The sequence below is a fragment of the Callithrix jacchus genome, chromosome 1, assembly GCF_049354715.1.
Source record: "Callithrix jacchus isolate 240 chromosome 1, calJac240_pri, whole genome shotgun sequence".
Lineage (NCBI taxonomy): Eukaryota > Metazoa > Chordata > Mammalia > Primates > Cebidae > Callithrix > Callithrix jacchus.
Window position 1 is genome coordinate 77490783 of NC_133502.1, and position 20139 is coordinate 77510921.

General features: G+C 44.3%; 1 protein-coding gene and 1 pseudogene across 10 annotated transcripts in view; one reads left to right on the top strand and one right to left on the bottom strand.

The window, feature by feature from the left end:
* Nucleotides 1-20139, top strand: part of SLC35D2 (solute carrier family 35 member D2) — an 86465-nt gene that overhangs the window by 44164 nt on the left and 22162 nt on the right. For all 9 annotated transcript variants that reach the window (XM_054254026.2, XM_002742755.7, XM_008993813.5 and 6 more), the window contains 3 exons: nucleotides 13-115; nucleotides 1378-1470; nucleotides 6463-6530. In XM_054254026.2, the coding sequence (XP_054110001.1) occupies nucleotides 13-115; nucleotides 1378-1470; nucleotides 6463-6530 (264 nt within the window). The remainder of the gene's footprint in view (nucleotides 1-12; nucleotides 116-1377; nucleotides 1471-6462; nucleotides 6531-20139) is intronic.
* Nucleotides 16845-19306, bottom strand: LOC144581557 (protein phosphatase 1 regulatory subunit 14B pseudogene; annotated as a pseudogene). The gene has a single exon (XR_013532518.1). The product of XR_013532518.1 is annotated as a protein phosphatase 1 regulatory subunit 14B pseudogene (transcript).

Below are 20139 nucleotides of genomic sequence, written 5' to 3' on the forward strand. Positions count from 1 at the left end.
TCTCCTTCCCAGGTCCGACCTTGCTTTTAACTTAGAAGGCTATATTTTTGTATTCCTGAATGACATCTTCACAGCAGCAAATGGAGTTTATACCAAACAGAAAATGGACCCAAAGGTATCAGATCTCACCTATGGCGTTTTGGCTGAGTCATCTGGCCCCTAGAATAGGATGCAAAGTGAAAATGAATGTGTACAGCTGGTCCGTAATTTAACCTATGTAATATGACCTGTAAATTATGAATTATTTTTAGTTATCTTATCTGTATAAGTTATTATTTGCAAAATTTTGGGTGAAAATGAGATAGGATAGGCAAAGCCACTAGTTTAGATGCACACTCAAAATATATAAAAAGAGATTATTTTGAAAGGCAAATTAATTTTTATACCAGCGTCATCAGTGACCAAGGCAGCAAGGTCAGGGGTCACAGTGTTTGTTCTGAGAGCACTAGTTTGGGGTCTGGAGATGTTGGTTACAGAAACAAGTTTTGCTGCTTACTGGCTGTTGTGACTTTGAACCATAACTTCTCCAAACTTTGGTTTCCTCACCTGTGGAGTGAAATGACTGGAATGGATAATTTGTAAGCTCTCCTCCTGCAATAGCTTCTGCTTCTGATGATGCGGGGCTGGGGCAGAGGAGCTCTGCTTTTGTGTGTCTGCCTGTCACGTGGAGGCACCGTCCCTCCCCCACCCCCAGCTGTTACGGGAAGCCGGGGAGGATGAATCAGGCATATGTTTCTTTGTTTCAAGCTCTTTGTGTTGGATGAGGGAGATCACTGACCAACAGGCTTATTTCCATGAGCTATTTTTTTTTTATCTCCACTGTTTTTTTTCTGTACCCCCAACATGGCCATTTTTTTTTTTAATGGTGGCCGTTTTACAAAAACTGGTTTGTTGTCTTTTGCGAATCACAATGTGTCATCCGTTTTTGAAAACGGTGAAGTGGGGTGGCCACTTTAATGAAAGTAAATATAGAATGCTGCTGTTCTTTAGTGGAAAGAGCAGATGTTTTTAAAAGAGTTTTGTTTATATTAGCATTTTTAATGTTCTTAATTTCATTCCTGATTTCCCATTTTGAATAACATGCTTTTAAAAAGCCCACAGAATTAGAATGCTGCAGATGAAGGGGACCCTAGAGGCTTTCCACTGCCATGTGTTTTCTCTGTAGTTTTGGTGTAAAACAAATGTTTATTCCAAAATCTCAGTACCTTCAAAATGAAGCATTTTATTTCAGAAATTGGCTGAAAATATTCCAATAGAGTTGCTCAGAATGCATATTCTAACTTTGTATGAATATGCAGTTGTATAAGTGGCTCCAGGAAATCTATGCGTCACGTCTGTAAAATTGAGTGGTTTTCTTTTTTGTTTCTGTTTTTGCAGGAGCTAGGGAAATACGGAGTGCTTTTCTACAATGCCTGCTTCATGATCATCCCAACTGTTATTATTAGTGTCTCCACAGGAGACCTGCGGCAGGTGAGCTGATACAATCATTCCTATTTTCCTTAGCCGGCTTTAGAAAGTTTAATATTTAATATTTGGTATGCATTGAAATAAAACATGTTGAGGTAGCTAGGACTACCAGGAAGGGTGTGTCATAGGAAGATGTTTGATATCCCTAATGACACCTTTTGGCACTACTCTTGCATTGGCATGTATCCTTAGCCACATATCAAGGAGTGCCAAGGACTCTGGACTTGGAACTTTTTGGAAAACAACGATAAGAATCTGAGTTTGAGTTCTGTATCCCCCTTTGCTAATGCGGGGGCCCTGGGAGAGCTGCTTACCCTAGAAGGGGATTTTGATAGTTTTAAAAACTAGGTTTTTTTATTTGTGTGACTGTCTATTATGGACATTTTGAAACATGCACAAAATAGAATAATTCAATGAGTTGTCACAGACCCACCACCTAGCTTTAACACTTTGACCTTTTACTATCTTATTTTATCTGTTCTCCTCCACCCCCACTTTTTTGTTCCTCTGGAGTATTTTGAAACCTATCCCTGCCATCACACCATTTTACCTCTGAATATTCCAGGATCCACATTTCAATTTTGGGAAGGTGGTGTTCTTTCAGTATTTGCCCTGGTAACCCTATCTGCTGCTGGTGAGAGACAAATAAAACGGCAAAATAGTAGTAAGATCTGAGGCCCAGTGGAGTGGTGGAGGCCACGTCTCTTAGGGAGTATGGACATTCACCATAGTGACAGCCATAGTGCCTACCCTTCAGGGTGCAAGCAAGCCCAGACTTCTTCTGGAAGTCATGGACCACACAGCCTCTGAGAATTTTGCTGGATGTAACTGAATCTGAGAAACAAGTGTGATTGGCAAAACCCTCCTCAGTGGGGCCTCCACCCACAGACTCAACTCCAGACACCCCCCTGCCCAGCCAGGTGGTAACCCTGCATTGCTGGCTCGAGGCTGGGGCAGCACCCATTCACCACCGACAGACTATTTAGCGATAAGCATGGGTGTGTGATGCACACCTGTTGAACGTCATCCATTTGCAGCCCTTTTAGGGTTGGAGTGACTCTGAACGCTGGAGGCTGCTGTGGACTCCTGGGCGGCTCATTGTTCTTTCTCCAGCTGGACTTTCTCATTTGTCCAGTTCCCTTCCCGGAAGGAGGGATCAGCAGAAGGGCTTAGCAGCTTCGTCCCCAGACACAAATAGCCATTTTCACGGGTTTATATGGAAAACCACCAAATGGCACCAATCTCAATAAAGAGCTCTGTGTTTCAGGTCAGAACATTGTGAACCTGGGCCTCCCTGTTAATTCCGTGTTGGAAGATAAAGCAGGCACCTGCCCCTCTGTACTAAAAATGAGCAGGGCAGGATATCTGAAAACGCTTTATTTGTTTTTCAACTACCATCAATTAATTTTAAACTGAGTCAGTGCCAGCAACATTACATAAAACAAAGTTATGAAGTCTTCGCTAGGTGCCATGGCTCATGTCTAATTCCAGCACTGTGGGAGGATGAGGCAGGTGGATCACCGGAAGTCAGGAGTTTGAGACCAGCCTGGCCAACAAGATGAAACCCCCATCTTTTTTTTTTGAGATGGAGTTTCGCTCTTGTTACCCAGGCTGGAGTGCAATGGCGCAATCTCGGCTCACTGCAACCTCTGCCTCCTGGGTTCAGGCAATTCTCCTGCCTCAGCTTCCTGAGTAGCTGGGATTACAGGCACGCGCCACCATGCCCAGCTAATTTTTTGTATTTTTAGTAGAGACGGGGTTTCACCATGTTGACCAGGATGATCTCGATCTCTTGACCTCATGATCCACCCGCCTCGGCCTTCCAAAGTGCTGGGATTACAGGCGTGAGCCACCGCGCCCGGCAACCCCCGTCTTGTAGAGAGTATTTTAGGTAGTAAAATACAAAAAGTAGCTGGGCATGGTGGCAGGCAACTATATTCCCAGCTACTTGGGAGGCTGAGGCAGGAGAATCACTTGAACCCAGGAAGCAGAGGTTTCGGTGAGCAGAGATTGCACCACTGTCGTCCAGCCTGGGCGACAGAGCGAGACTCCGTCTCAAAAAAAAAAAATTATGAACTCTTAATGAAGTGGTCCTAGTGGCTTGTCTTCTTTCATTTTTTTTTTTTTTTTGAGATGGAGTTTCGCTGTTGTTACCCAGACTGGAGTGCAATGGCACAATCTCGGCTCACCGCAACCTCCGCCTTCTGGGTTCAAGCAATTCTCCTGCCTCAGCCTCCCGAGTAGCTGGGACTACAGGCGTGCACCACCATGCCCAGCTAATTTTTGTATTTTTTTTAGTAGAGACGGGGTTTCACCTTGTTGACCAGGATGGTCTCAATCTCTTGACCTTGTGATCCACCCGCCTTGGCCTTCCAAAGTGCTGGGATTATAGGCGTGAGCCACCGCACCCGGCCCTTCTTTCATTATTATAAAAACAAGTTTCTTTTTTTAAATTTAAATTTTTATTTTTTTATCACTGGAGTTTATCTGTTCTGAAATTCTGGCTATATATATATATCCAGAAATAGAAATCTAGAAACTCCTAAAGATTGTTAAAACATCTTATTGGGACTAAAAGCACATTTCCCCATGGGAACAACGCTGTGAAAGGCATAGTGGCCAGAAACTGAATTTTAGGTACTTTATGAGTAGAATAGATTAGGTATATTATGTTAATAATATATAACATTGTTTCAGAAGATGTAAGTGTTCTCATATCAATGTCATTGACTTCTAAACTTGTAGCATGGTGTTTTCAGAAGTTGCCACCTGCCTGTAATGATTATCATGCAGAATTCTTCTACTTTCTCATGTAATAATAATACTAGCTAGTATTTGTTGAGGGCTTATGTCAGACATTTTTCAAAGCATTGTTCATGAACTGTCTCACTGCATTTCCACAGAAGAGAGGGTCGCGTTAATATTTCCGTTGTATAGGCGAAGCATCTGGGGTATTGTGTTTAAATATCTTCCCAAGGATAGCAGGTGGCCAGTCCAGGTGCTCTGGCTCTAGAAACACATTCTCCAGTGTCATCTCAATTACTTTATTTGTATATGAAAAGTGTTTGCTTTCTCCTTCATGTGTGAAAAACATATCCCTCCCTTATATAAAGAACAAGAGACTTAATATATACTTTATTTTTATTTATTTTATTGTATTTTTTTGAGACAGAGTCTCACTCTGTTGCCCAGGCTGTCATGGCAACTGCAGTCTTAACCTCTTGGGAACAAGTGATCCTCCCAGGTGGCACATCTTTTTTTTTTTTTTTGAGACAGAGTCTCACTGTGTCGCCCAGGCTGGAGTGCAGTGGCACAATCTCAGCTCACTGCAACCTCCACCTTCCAGATTGGGACCATAAGTGTGCATACCAGCATGCACAGCTTATTTTTGTAATGTGTTTCTTTTTGATAAGTGGGCAAAGCATTACTAATGAAACAATGACAGTGAAATGTGGCAAGATGGTACTAATTAGAGAAGAGCATTCTACCTTGTTTAAAATGTGAATTATAAAGTTAAAAGATTTCATTTTAAATGTATAGAGTTTCTAAAACTTGGCTAACAAAGTATTGCTTAATAGAAAGTGAGTAGAACTTATATTCAATAATGTTATCGAGCACATACTTATGAACAGTCTTCAGGCATCTTAAAAATCATTTTTGGATACGGGCAGGGGACCAACCACAAATGAAATACTCCTTCTTATTGTCACCTGTCATTTCAAGAGGGTTAATTTTATTTTCTCAGTTAGGGATTAAACTCCTGGACAGCAGAAATTGAGTCTATTTTGTTTGTTTGTTTTTGTTTTTTGAGATAGAGTTTCGCTCTTGTTCCCTGGGCTAAGTGGAATGGTACGACCTTGACTCACTGCAACTTCTGCCTCCTGGGTTCAAGCGATTCTCCTGCCTCAGCCTCCCAAGTAGCTGGGATTACAGGCACCTGCCACTACATCTGGCTAATTTTTGTATTTTTAGTAGAAATGGGTTTTCACCATGTTGGCCAGGCTGTTCTCAAACTCCTGACCTCAGGTGATCCACCGGCTTCCGCCTCCCAAAGTGCTGGGATTACAGGTGTGAGCCACCGTGCCCGGCCAGAAATGAAGTATTATACTTCTTTGTCTACCATCTCCTCCACGCCAATTACTTGATTGCTTTATAGGTAGCAAATAATAGTTTATTTGTTCGCAATACTTCCTAAACATGTGGAAGTTCTTGAAAACAGTTTTTGAACTTAAACGTTTCTTGCCCACATTATTAAGAATTAACTTTCTGGCTGGGTGTGGTGGCTCATGCCTGTAATCCCAGTACTATGGGAGGCCAAGGAAGGCAGATCACTTGAGCTCAGGAATTCGAGACCAGCCTGGGCAACATGGCAAGACCCTGTCTACTAAAAAAAAAAAAAGAAAAAAATTAGCTGGACATGGTGACCTGTGCCTGTAGTCCCAGCTACTCAAGAGGCTGAGGTGGGAGGATTGATTGATCTGAGGAGATAGAGATTGCAGTGAGCCATGATCACACCATTGCACTCCAGCGTGGGTGACAGAGCAAGACCTGGTCTCAAAAAAGAAAGAAAGAAAGAAAAAAAGAGAGAGATAATAAACTTTCTTCTAAAATTATTTATAAAATGTAAACTCAACCTTGAATTTGGGACCACAAATTAAATTAGCAAAGATGTATAAAGTCCATGAATCAGCAGTAATAGTGATCAGGATTTTGTGCTGGTCGTCTGCAAAGCCTTAACCAATTTCATTCGGTCCTTATATCAACCTTTTGAGGAAGGCTTTCTTTTTTTAAATAATCTACATTCTGCAAAGTGAATCTGAGTTTCAGGGAAGAAAATTAATTTGCCCAACATCACATAACTAGTATCACCTAGGATTTTTAGCATTATATTTTCTGTTTGGGAAAATGGTTCATGTATCAAAATGCAGTTTGGTAAAATCAATAAAACTGCAATGTAATTAACCTAATCATTAGCTTTTTTCTTTTTAATAATAGGCTACTGAATTCAACCAATGGAAGAATGTTCTGTTTATCCTACAGTTTCTCCTTTCCTGCTTTTTGGGGTAAGAAACCATAGATAAGTAGAAGCATTGGTTGACAGTATCGCTTGACAAGTCAAATCAAGATGTGCCTCTCTCTATTCTGTCAGAATCCCTTTGTGTTTCTTTGACTTTCTCTGGAAAGTCACCTCCCTGCAGCAAAGGAGGTGGCAGGACCCAGGATACTTGGAAACCCAGCCCAAAAGACCAGGAGCAAGCATAATACTGTTGGTTTTGAAAGTCATGCTAATGTCCCGTTCTCCAAAATATGATGTTGCCGATTGATTTCTGAAAGTTTGTCTGAAATGAATTCAGCTGACATTTCAAGTTCAATGCCAAGGATTTTTTTTTTTTAAATAAAGAGATGGGGTCTCACTGTGTTGCCCAGTCTGGACTCAAACTCCTGGGCTCAAGCAGTCTTCCTGCCTTAGCCTCCTGGTTATCTGGGACTACAGGCTCTTGCCACCGTACCTGGCAGTAATACATTTTTGTCTTTGTCACCATGTCCTTAGTTTTTCAAGATCCCTTCTTCATGTAATTGTGTGGCTATGACAGCCATTTCCTATAGTGCTGTACCTGCTATAGTCAGGAAAATTTCTAAAGAGAGACATCAGGCTATTCTATTGTCCAAAAGTTAGGCTTTTTTGTTCTTGATTTTTCTTTTTTTGAGACAGAGTCTTGCTCTGTCACCAGGCGCCAGGCTGGAGTGCAGTGGCTCAATCTCGGCTCACTGCAACCTCTGCCTCCCAGGTTCAAGCAATTCTCCTGCCTCAGCCTCCCAAGTAGCTGGGACTACAGGCACACGCCACCACGCCCAGCTAATTTTTGTATTTTTAAAGTAGAGATTGGTTTCACCGTGTTGGCCAGGATGACCTCAATCTCTTGACTTTAAGATCTGCCCACCTCGGCCTCCCAAAGTGCTGGGATTACAGGCGTGAGCCACCACACCTAGCCAAAATTTTCTTTTTTTTGAGTTGGAGTTTTACTCTGTCACCCAGGCTGAAGTGCAGTGGTGTGATCTTGGCTCATTGCAACCTCTGCCTCCTGGGTTCAAGCGATTCTCCTGCCTCAGCCTCTTGAGTAGCTGGGACTACAGGTACACACCACTACACTCAGCTAATTTTTTGTATTTTTAGTAGAGATGGGGTTTCACCATGTTAGCCAGAATGGTCTTGATCTCCTGACCTCATTCATGATCCACCCGCCTCGACCTCCTAAAGTGCTGGGATTATAGATGTGAGCCACCGCATCTGGCCCTGTTCTTGAAATTTTCTTTAGGTATATCTTCTTGTTGAGAGGCCATATAGTTTGTGTCTATTTCAATCTTCTAAAGACTTGAAAATCCCTTTGCATAAATAGGTGATACATGCAACCAGAAAATCATTTAAAAGGTGCAAAAAAATAAATAGGGAGTCTGAGGCAGGTGAATAACCTGAGGTCGGGAGTTTGAGACTAGCCTGGCCAACTTGGCAAAACCCCATCTCTATTAAAAATACAAAAATTAGCTGGGCATGGTGATGCGCACCTGTAGTCCTAGCTACTCGGGTGTCTGAGGCAGAAGAATCTCTTGAACCCAGGAGGTGGAGGTTGCAGGAAGCCAAGACCATGCCACTGGGCTCCAGCCTAGGTGACAGAGGAGACTCCACCTCAAAAAAAAAAAAATAGGGAACACCATCTCCCCTTCGTTCTTCCCTCCCTCCAGCACTGTAGTTCCACCTGCCACACTTTTCATTCTGTGTAAATGAACTAAGACAGCTCATGACCTCTTTGATCAACAATCTTTAATTCTCAAACTTGATTTCAATTGCAGTGATATAGTCACATGTAGTAAAAACATTTATGTATATCTTCCATTCATTAATTCTCTCTTTAGCTCTGTCTGATTTAATGTTTAACCTGATGATGGAGTTTTTGATTTTAACAATTTTATATTTTATTTGTAAAAGTTGCACAGTTTTTCCCCAAATGTATATATTCATTCCAAATACTCTTTCACTGGTGATCCTTGTGACTGTGCCTTTTATTTCTGTTCTTTTTTTTTTTTAAGGCAGAGTCTCTCTCTGTCACCCAGGCTGGAGTGCAGTGGTGCGATCTCTGCTAACTGCAACCTTTGCCTCCCAGATTCAAGCAATTCTCCTGCCCTAGCCTCCCGAGTAGGTGGGATTACAGGTACCTGCCACCACACCTGGCTAATTTTTTGTATTTTTAGTAGAGATGGGGTTTCACTATGTTGGCCAGGTTTGTCTTGAACTACTGACCTCAGGTGATCTGCCTGCCTCGGGCTCCCAAAGTGCTGGGATTACAGGCATGAGCCACTGCGCCTGGCCAGCTGTGCCTTTTATTTCTTTAGGTGTCATGCACAGCTATGCTATATTCTGTATCTGACAATCCCAGCATCTACAGCTCTTGAGAATTTAAGGGTTTTTGTTTCAGGTGATGTTCACTGTGATTTGCTTTCTTCTGTGTTTGGTGACCTGTGATTGTAGGATTTTGCTTAATTTTTTTCTTTTTGTTGAGGGATTCTCACTCTGTTGCCCAGGCTGGAGTCCAGGGGCACAATCTTGGCTCACTGCAACCTCTGTCTTTTGAGTTCAACTGATTCTCCTGACTCAGCGTCCTGAGTAGCTGGGGAGTAGCGGGGATTACAGGTGCCTGCCACCACACCTGGCTAATTTTTGTATTTTTTAGTAGAGATGGAGTTTTGGCATGTTGGCCAGGGTGGTCTCGAACTCCTGACCTCAGGTGATCCTCCCCTTCAGCCTCCCGAAATGCATGAATTACAGACATGAGCCACTGTACCCAGCCCATTTTGCTTAATCTTGATCAGTCCTTTGAGCTGGAATTGGGAATTTGAGAACAGTTTCCTATAGGGACAAGTGGCATCTGCTTCTGCTGGTTGATCCAGACCTGGCGCCCTTCACGCCTTTTGAGAGTCTGGGCTCAGTATCCCCTCCTTTCCCTAGAGTTTGGCCCCAGGCCAAACTTCCCCCTCATTTGTGTAAAACTGTCTTCCACAAAACTGGTCCCTGGTGCCAAAAAGGTTTGGGACTGCTGCCTTAGAGCACTTAGCCATTGTTGGAAGCATAAGTTTAGTTAAATATCTGTAGTTTTCCCAGTTGTTGACTGAGAACATTTAACCTTGAAAACAAAAATCTAAGCCATGCTTGTCAGTCACCCTTTGTCAAACCATCTCATATTTTTCTCTCTAATTGAAAAATAAGAAGTCAACCCATAGCACACAGACTTACACTAGCACCTTTCCTTGGCTAAGCCCATGTTCGTCTGTGAACAGTAGAGCAAAGTTTTGGTCTTCTCCTGTCATTGTAAACTTGATGAGATACTGGGTTTTTTGGTTTCAACATGCACTTTGCTGTTTAACCATTCCATGCAGGATATCAAGAAGTGGACCCTCTGGGGTCAGCTGTCCTCAGTGGGTGAGGGCGGGCATCCTCGCTGTGAGCCGTCACTCTTCAGGGCTTGCCCATGAGAGGCTTGACCCCATCTGTCTACAATGCCATACTTTTTCTTCCCCATTTAATAATGTGTTTCTTAAAAAAACAAATGCCCTTTTGATAAGAATTATCAATATTTTATCAGTAGTCATTTTAGAAAATGAAAATTCATAAAGGGATAATAATTATAAGTAAATCAGTAAAAATGATGAAATCATAACATTTCAGGTTTACTTAAGTTTGATGAAACAAGGTGGATGTTAGTTTCCAAAGTCGGTCTTTTTTTTTTTAAGATAGAGTCTCACTCTTGTCACCCAGGCTGAAGTGCAGTGGTGCAATCTCTGCTCTCTGTAACCTCTGCCTCCTGGGTTCAAGCGATTCTCCTGCCTCAGCCTCCTGAGTAGCTGGGATTATAGGCACCTGCCACTGTGCCTGGCTAATTTTTGTATTTTTAGTAGAGACAGGGTTTCACCACGTTGGTCAGGCTGGTCTTGAACTCCTGACCTCAGGTAATCCTCCTGCCTTGGCCTCCCAAAGTGCTGGGATTATAGGCATGAGCCACGGTGCCCAGCCCCAAAGTGGGTCTTTTGAGGACATTAAGATCATGGCACCATTCCAGTCGTTAAGTGCCTGAATCCTGGAATGGAATGGCCTGGGTTTGAATCCCAGCTTTTCTACTTATTAGCTCTGGGTCCTTGGATAAGTTACATAACCTTTCTGAGCCTCAATTTCCTTATTTTAAAATGGGAACAACAAGTGAAAATGCCTGATTGTTAGGGTGGGGTCATGTGGACTGAATGAGTTATGACGAGGAGGACTTAGAACAGCACTAGACTCACAGAACATCTCCAATAAGAAATGCCATTTTTGTTAATATTTGTTTCTTAGCCCAGCCTGTTGAGTTTGGCTATCTTCTTTCCACTCCAGCTAGATTTGGCTCTACCTATTGCTCTTGGCTTTAACCCAGTTTTCCTTCTTTGACATGAACTTTATTTATTTATTATTTATTTTTTGAGATAGAGTCTCGCTCTGTCCCCCAGACTGGAGCGCAGTGGTGTGATCTTGGCTCACTGCGATCTCCACCTCCTGGGTTCCAGTGATTCTTCTGCCTCAGCCTCCCAAGTAGTTGGGATTTCAAAATGCATGTGCCACAACGTCTGGGTAATTTTTTTATTATTGGTAGAGATGGAGTTTCACCATGTTGGCCAAGCTGGTCTTGAACTCCTGACCTCAGGTGATCTACCTGCCTTAGCCTCCCGAAGTGCTGTGATTATAGGTGTGAGGCATCACACCCAGCCACATGAACTACCTTTAATGGTGAAGTTTTAAGTCTGAAACCACACTGGAAGGAAACTTCCATTTTGGCATGGCGGCTTCAGAATCCTGCTTTCTTGCAGTTTCTCAGAGTACACTAGGATCTGATCATCTGCATCTCCATAGTAAACCTCTCAGCACATGCTTGGTTTTGGGAACTGGTGCTGGGCTCTTAAGCTCACTCAGCCTCTTATTATCACCACATTCAGGTTTGCATTTCAGACTTGCATTTTTCAGTGAGCAAACCTCTATTCCGAGTTGAAAACATAATTAAAAAATTAAATTGCTTTGAAAAGTTTTGTTAAGAAGTCGATAGAATGGTGAAAGGGCCAGTGCAAACCACAATCCTGAAAGACACTATAAACCAGCAACCCCCAACCTTTTTGGCACTAGGGGCCAAATTGTCTTCTTGGAAGACAATTTTTCCATGGATAGAGAATGGGTAAGGATGGTTTTGAGATGAAACTGTTCCACCTCAGATCATCAGGCATTAGATTCTCATACGGAGAATGCAACCTACATCCCTCAAATGCTCAGTTCACAATTGGCTTTGTGCTCCTACAAGAATTGAATGCCACCCCTGATCTGACAGGAGGCGGAGCTCAGGTAGTAATGGTTCCTAACTGGCTGTGGACTGCTACGGGTCTGTGGCCTGGGGCTTTGGGGACCCCTGCTGTAAACCAAAAAGTATCTGAGACAGGTCTCAATCCATTTAGAGGTTCATTTTTCCAAGGTTGATTGAGGATGCACTTGGGGAAAAAGAGACACAAGTCACAGTAGCACCTGTGGCCTGTGCTTTTTCCAAGGAGGGGTTTGAGGATTTCAATATTTAAAGGGCAAAGGGTGGCAGGGGGAGCAGGGAAAAAGAAAAAAAAGGGAGGGAGGCTATGTTGGGAAGTGAGTGGTTACATTCTTGCAAGACTTTGATTAGTGCTCACTGAATCCACATGTTACCTGTGAAAGGAGGGGTCAGGGAACAATTATTCATTTGCCTGGCTTTCAGCAAATCTACATTTTATGTAAGATAAAAGCAAGCATAGAGGAGAAGAGGGCAATCATGCATTTGTCTTGGAGTGAGAGGAGGGATGATTTCTAGTTCCGTCCAGTACCTGTTTAAGATAAGCTATAAATTTACATTATCAGCTGGGCATGGTGGCTCACGCCTGTAATCCCAGCACTTTGGGAGGCTGAGGTAGGCAGATCACTTGAGGCCAGGAGTTCAAGACCAACCTGGCCAGCATGGCAAAACCCTGTCTCTACTAAATATACAAAAATTAGCCAGGCGTGGTGGTGTGCACTTGTAGTCCAAGCTATTTGGGAGGCTGAGGCATGAGAATCTTTTGAGCCCGGGAGGTGGAGGTTGCAGTGATCTGAGACTGTGCCATTGCACTCCAGCCTGGGTAATATCGCAAGACTCTGTCTCAAGAAAAAAAAGAAAATCAGGGTGAAATTCAGCAGAATTCTGTTTTAGGGCAAAGATTTTGGGACCTGCAAGGAATTTCCTTGTGAGCGATTTGTGAGGGAGGCCACCTGGGGAAATATGTGGCCCTCTTTCTTTGCAGCTATCTACTTAGGAACAAAATGGAAGGCACTCAGTTTCCAGACTTCTCCCTTTGGCATTGTGAGTCTGGGGTCCTGAGATTTAATTTTCCTTTCACAACACTATTCTGAATGCCATAACTCCTCAAAAATCTAAGTTCCAAAAGTATAATCCTGAAGGAGTAAAATCTTAAATGTCAAAATCCTGAAAGCTGAATTCTGGGGAAGGGATTGTGTATTTGGTTGTATGCAGGATAGTTACATCATGGTAGGTGGATGCAACTAAATAAGAAAAGTACCTTGTCACTGTCTTCACTGGGAAACCAAGTGTGGTTTAAGGCGATGCATGTGGGTGCCGGGTTGACAAGCAGGGGGAATTGTGGACAATTTCAGGTATCAATGCGACTGGATTAAGGAATACTTGGAAACCTGGTGAAGCTTTATTTTAGGTGTATGTCTGTGGGTGGGGGTTTCCACAGGAGATTGGCACGAGAGTCTGAGTGGACCAGGTGGGGAGGATCTGCCCTCATGGTTGGCAGGCACCAGCCAATTGGCCATGGGTGCACCTGGCCAATCAAATATAGAAGGCAAATCCATCCCTCTTTGAAATCTGGGACAGACTTTCTTCTGCTGCCTTGGACATCAGAACTCCCAGCTCACTGGCCTTGGGAATCTCGGGCTTCCACCAGCAGTGCGTGCTCAGGAGGGCCTTGGCCTTGGACTGAGAGTACACCAAAGGCTTCTCTCATTCTGAGGCCTTTGGGCTTGGTCTAAGCCACACCACTGGCATCTCATGGTTTCCAGCTTGCAGCTGGCCTGTATTAGGACTTTTTAGCCTCCTTAATTGTGGGAGCCAATTCCCCTGATAAATTCCCTCTCACATACCTGTGTATTATTCTGTTGGTTCTGTTCCTATGGGGAACCCTAATATAGATTCCACTATTGAGGAAGCCAAATATCATTCCTTCTTACTGTATTCCTAACAACACAACAGAAGAGGTTCGTGAAAATGTTCCCTCACAAGAGGGCTGTGAAAGATAAAAGTTTAAAAGCTAGTTATTATTGGTGCTGCAAAAGCAGAACATGGCTTAATTGCAATGACTGAGCAATAATCAAAGTTGCAAATGGACAGCCTGTGCCTACAAAATCCGTAGCCCACAGCTGCTCTCCAAGTGCCAGTGCAGGAGTGTTTTGAAGATAATAGATGAGAAAATGCAGGTGAGAAATGTAAGAAATCTAGGCCAGACACAGTGGCTCATGCCTGTAGCCCCAGTGCTTTGTTTGGGAGGCTGAGGTGGGAGCATCACTTGAGGCCAGGAGTTTGAGACCAGCCTGGGAAGCATATGAGAACTCATCTATACAGAAAAAAGTTAGCCAAATGTGGTGGCATGTTCTTGTGGTTCCAGCTACTCAGGAGGATGAGGCAGGAGGATTGCTCTAGCCCAGGAGTTTGAAGCTGCAGTGAGCTATGATGGCACCACTGCACTTCAGCCTGGGTGACACGGGGAGAGCCTGTCTCTAGAAAAAGTATATATGTCCAGGAGCAGTGGTTCATGTTTGTAACCCCATAACTTTGGGAGGCCAAGGTGGGTGGATTGCCTCAGCTCAGGAGTTTGCAGCCAGAATGGGCAACATGGTGAAACCCCATCGCTACTAAAAAAATACAAAAAATCAACTGGGTGTGGTGGCATGTGCCTGTAGTCCCAGCTGCTTGGGAGGCTGAGGCAAGAGAATTGCTTGAACCTGGGAGGCAGAGGTTGCAGTGAGCCAAGATTGAGCCACTGCACTCCAGCCTGGGCAACAAAGCATAAATCTCTCCTGCCAAATTATTCAATCCAGTAGAATTTCTGCCCCTTAAAAGTCATAAATAATGTTTTAGTTTTTTTTTTTTGAGATCGAGTCTCACTCTGTTTGCCCAGGCTGAAGTGCAGTGGTGTGATTTGTCTCACTGCAACCTCCTCCTCTTGGGTTCAAGTAATTCTCCTGCCTCAGCCTCCAGAGTAGCTGAGATTATAGGTGTGCGCCACCACACCCAGCTAATTTTTGTATTTTTAGTAGAGATGGGGTTTCACCATGTTGGCCAGGCTGGCCTTGAACTCCTGACTTCAGGTGATCTGCCTGCCTGGGCCTCCCAAAGTGCTGGGATTAGAGGCATGAGCCACCACGCCAGGCCTAATTTGCTTTTGCGTTATGGTGAAGGACTCAGTGCTGGGAAATGGTTCTGTGTGTAACCATGGGTTTGGAAATGGAACATGTGGTGGAGTGAATTTGCTTCAGGAATTAAAACTGGATTCAGGGAGCTAAAACCATCCTGGTCAACGTGGTGAAACCCCGTCTCTACTAAAAATTACAAAAAAATTAGCTGGGCATGGTGGCGCGTGCCTGTAATCCCAGCTACTCAGGAGGCTGAGGCAGGAGAATTGCCTGAACCCAGGGGGCGGAGGTTGCGGTGAGCCGAGATTGCACCATTGCACTCCAGCCTGGGTAACAAGAGTGAAACTCCGTCTCAAAAAAAATAAATAAATAAATAAATAATTTAATGCAGTCAAAGGTAAGATATAGACTGGAATTTAAGTTGATAAACTAGATTTTTTTTTTTTGGGGGGGGAAGGAAGGGAGGGAAGAAGGACGGTAGGGAGGAAGGAAGGGATGAAGGAAGGAAGGAAGGGAGAAAGCGGGGAGGGAGGGAGGGAGGGAGGGAAGGGAAGGAAGGAAATCAAGCAATGAGAGAGACATTGCTGACCTGGATCTAGAGGTTTAAAAGTTGATTTTTTTTTGAGAGAAGGAAAGAAAAAAAAAATAAGTAAAGGACAGGAAGAAAGAGGAAGAGAAAGAGGGAGAGTAAATGGAAATATTGCTTTATTCTGAAAAAAATTGGGTATTAATAATGGCCAATCAATGTTTCTTTTAAACTAATGGGTAGGTGTGATGTGGTATTGACAAGAATGTATATTTTGTGTATTTGAAGTGGAGAGCTCTATAAATATTTATTAAGTTTACTTGTTCCGGATCTGAGTTCGAGTCCTTGATATCCTTATTAATTTTCTGTCTCATTGAATCTAAGTCTCGTATCTGGGTGTTAGGATCGTTAGCTCTTGTTGCATTGATCCTTTTACCACTATATCTTTGTTGCTTTAAAATCTATTTTATCCTATACGAGAATTGCAACTCCTGCTTTTTATTTATTTATTATTTATTTTTGCTCTCCATTTGGTTGGTAAATCTTTCTCCATCCCTTTGAGTCTTTGTGTATCCTTGCATGTGAAACAGGTCTGAATGTAACATGCCATTGGGTTTTGGCTGTGTCTTTTGATTGGGGGATTTAGTCAATTTATATTTAGGGTTACTGCCATTTGATGTTGACCAGCTGTTTTATCCATTCGTTGGTGTAAATTCTTCTTTATGTTGGTGCTCTTTACTTTTTGGTGTATTTTTAGAAAGGCTAATACTGGTTGTTTCTTTCTGTGTGTAATGCTTCTTTCAGAAGCTCTTGTAAAGCAGGCCTGGTGGTAATAAAATCTCTGAGTTCTTGCTTGTTCATAAAAGATTTTATTTTTCCTTCAGTTGTGAAGCTTAGTTTGGCTGGATATGAAATTCTGGGCTGAAGGTTCTGTTCTTTGAGGATGTTGAATATTGGCCCCCACTCTCTTCTGGCCTGTAGAGTTTCTGCCGAGAGATCTGCTGTAAGTCTGATAGGCTTGCCTTTGTGGGTAATCTGACCTTTCTCTCTGGCTGCCCTTAGTATTTTCTCCTTCGTTTCAACCCTGGTGAATCTAACGATTATGTGCCTTGGGGTTGCTCTTCTTGAGGAATATCTTTGTGGTGTTCTCTGTATTACCTGGGGTTGAATGTTGACCTGCTTTGCTAGTTTAGGAAAATTTTCCTGAATAATATCCTGAAGGGTATTTTCCAGCTTGGATTCATTCTCTCCGTCGCATTCAGGTACCCTATCAAACGTAAATTTGGTCTTTTCACATAGTCCCACATTTCTTGGAGACGTTGCTCATTCCTTTTTATCCTTTTTTCTCTAATCTTTTCTTCAGGTTTTATTTCATTAAGTTGGACTTTGACCTCTGATATCCCTTCTTCTGCTTGAACAATTCGAGTGTTTAAACCTGTGCATACTTCTCGGAGTTCCTGTATTGTATTCTTCAGTTCCATTAATTCACTCATACTCCTCTCTAAGTTGTCTATTCTCAATAGGATTTCATCAAACTTTTTTTCAAAGTTCCTAGTTTCTTTACGTTGGGCTACAACATGTTCTTTTAACTCACCGAAGTTTGTTATTACCCATTCCTTGAAGAGTGATTCTGTCATCAGGATGCGCTCGTTCTCCATCAAGCCTTGTTCCATTGTCGATGTGGAACTGTGATCATCTTTAGAGGGAGAGGCGTTCTGACTTTGAGTATTCTCAGCTTTTTTACGCTGGTTTCTTCCCGTCATTGTAAATTTATCCTCCTGTCGTCTTTGAAATTACCAACTTTCAGATTAGGTCTCTTGAGTGGACGTCCAGGTTGTTAGTTCCCAGGGCCAGAGCAGCGGCATTAAAACGGATGATGCTTTTCTGCCCAGGATTCTCCTGTCTGGCTTCCTTCTTGTGTCAGTAGTAGGCGACTCTGCCTTCCCGGGGCTCCAAACCTCGGTCAGAAGGGGAACTGGTCCCGTTTACTCTGCGCTGAGCACTGCCGCACCGAGGTGCTGTCACTGCCACTGCTCGGGGCTCTGGTGTTGTGTTGGGGGCCCGTGTGGGTCCTCCGAACCTGTTTACTCTGCTCCAAGAGCTGCCGCGCGGAGGTGCCGGAGGAACTGCTGTGCTGGCCATGAGAGTCACGCTGGCCGCCCATGTGTTTCCTCCACTGGGGGATCTTCTGCTCCATGAGCGACCAGAATTTGTCTGAAAGTGTGGCGTCCTCTAGTTCTCTGCGCTTTCCCTGAGAGCTGCAATCCCTGGATGTTAGCGATCGGCCATCTTGGATCGTTCCTCTCGATAAACTAGATTTTTTAAGCAAGTTAAGTCTGCAGATCTTTTTAGCCTTGCTGAGAAATTACATTCCTGTCAGGGCGGCACCAACACCCGGGGGTCCTGAGAGAAGTCATCTAATCTGTACCTGCCCCAGGAGCAGGCCCTTTGATCCCACAGAAGAAGTAATATGTGTCTTAATTGAAACAGAAAACAATCAAATTTTCCATACTCACAGTAAAAAAAGTTATAATTTTTAAATCTTCAATTTGTACGACTGTAGATACACCCGTACAAGAGAAAACAAAATGTTCTTCTTGCTGGGCACAGGAATGACGACTGCAAAGAGCACCCGCGTTCCTGTCATCCCCCGGCAAGGCAGATCTCAGTGGAAAACCCATGCTCCGAAAGATGTACCGTATTTATCTCATGACCTGGTGCATCTTGGGCGCTCCATGAGTTCTTGGGGTAGGAGTGAGTTCTTCCCAGAGATGGTGAGGATGAGGTTCCTTGGGATTCTTTGAAATCTGGAATTATAAGAGAATGAGGTGCTTGGGTGCCCTGGTGGTTGGTGGAAAGAATATAAAAGTAGCCTGTGAATATTTGAACATCTGTGTTAAGTTTCTGTATTTGTTGAGGCAGGGAATGATAATCAGTAATGAGGTGTAAACTAGGTCATTTGAGTTCTGTTTGTGACTGCCACAGTGTTGGGTAAGTCAGTTTTTTTTGGTGCTTTTTTTTTGGTTTTAAAGTCCCATCAGTTTAATAACAATAAAGAACCCCAAGTGGAAAACAGGGGGGGCAGGGGAAGAGACCCCTGGGCGAGGGGCACGAGGAGCCCTGCTCATGGCACCAGGCCTGGCCACAGGGTCCCCTGGTATTGCTGTTGCTATAAGGTTGGGGGCAGCGATTGTCCTGTGGGAGCCACCGTTCACCTGGGTCGGAGACCCTGATTTCTTCTGGGGTGTGCTCAGCTTCTGCATGCCCCCGATCTTGTCCAGCAGGCTAGAGATGAAGGCCTCTGTGGGTTTCTAACAGTCAACCAGCAGCTCCTTGACCCTGGCAGCCTGGGCATCCTCACTCTCCATGTCCAGGAGCTCATCCACGTCAATCTTCAGTTCTGGGATCTCCTCTTCCTGGCAGTTGTAGAGGCACGTGAGCTGCTCCAAGATCTACTCCTGTAGGTTGAGGCGCTTCTGGAGCAGTGGTACTTGACTGACCTTCCCTTGGTGCCTCACTGGGCCCTCATCGTCCGCGCCGCCCGGGCCTTCTCCTGCAGCCCCGGGGGGACTCTGAAAGTAGACGCATGGTCCTGGGCCGCCGCTGCCAGGCCTGGGCACTGGGGCCACCAACGCCGCGGCCTCCGCGGCGCCGCTGTCAGCCATGGCGGCCGCCGGGGTCACATGCGCGCGTCGGGCCCCTCCCCACGCCGCCAGCTCCGGTTCGCCCGCCTGCTGGCTCGGGTTAGCTCGCGGCAAGAGCGGCGGGGGGCGCCCTGGGGCAGCTGCAGCATGCGGAGCCCCCGGGCCTGGCCTGGCCTGGCCGCGCCCCTCCCCCTCCCCGCCGATCAGCCAGCCCTTTGTCCCCTGCGGCTGCCCTGTGCTGTTTTTAGAACAGGAAGAAGCCTTTGAGCAGAGATTCTGGTTTCTACTCAGAAAGTTTCTACTCAGGCAGTTTCTACTCAGGCACCTCCACCCTGGGGGCCCTAGAGGCAGAACAGTCGTCTGGCCTATGTTGCTTGAATAAATGTGCGTCAGATATATGTGCTGTTATGTTTCAAATGTACACAGATGATAGCATGACTTCAAAATACAGAGTGCGCTGGGTGCTGTGGCTCGCACCCGTAATTCCAGCACTTTGGGTGGCCGAGCCCAGGAGGTGGAGGCTGGCTCATCTGAGCCCAGTGAGTTGTGATTGTGCCACTGCACTTCAACCTGAGCGACAGAGTGAGACCCTATCTAAAAATATAGGATGAAAAAAAAAGGTAAGAATTTTAAATACCTTTGCATTTTATTAATTAAATTTTATTAATCCACAGATGGTGAAGTCAAAGCTAGTCATGTGGAGGTTGACATTTTCAGTGTTAAAAGTGGTGTGGTTTCCCTTGTACTGATTCTTTTAATTCAGAGTCTTGGTTTTGGCCAAAGCACTGTACAAGTATTTTTTTGCATAAAAATGTAATGCTACTACTTTGAGCCCTGTGGGTCTATATTTGGCCTCTCTGGGGACATCTAGTGGGTATATTAAGAAGTGCAAGCTGGAAGTGGTGGCTAATGCGTCTAATCCCAGCACTTTAGGAAGCTGGGGAGGAAGGATTGCTTGAGCATCGGAGTTCCAGACCAGCCTGGGTAAGATAGCAAGACGGTAT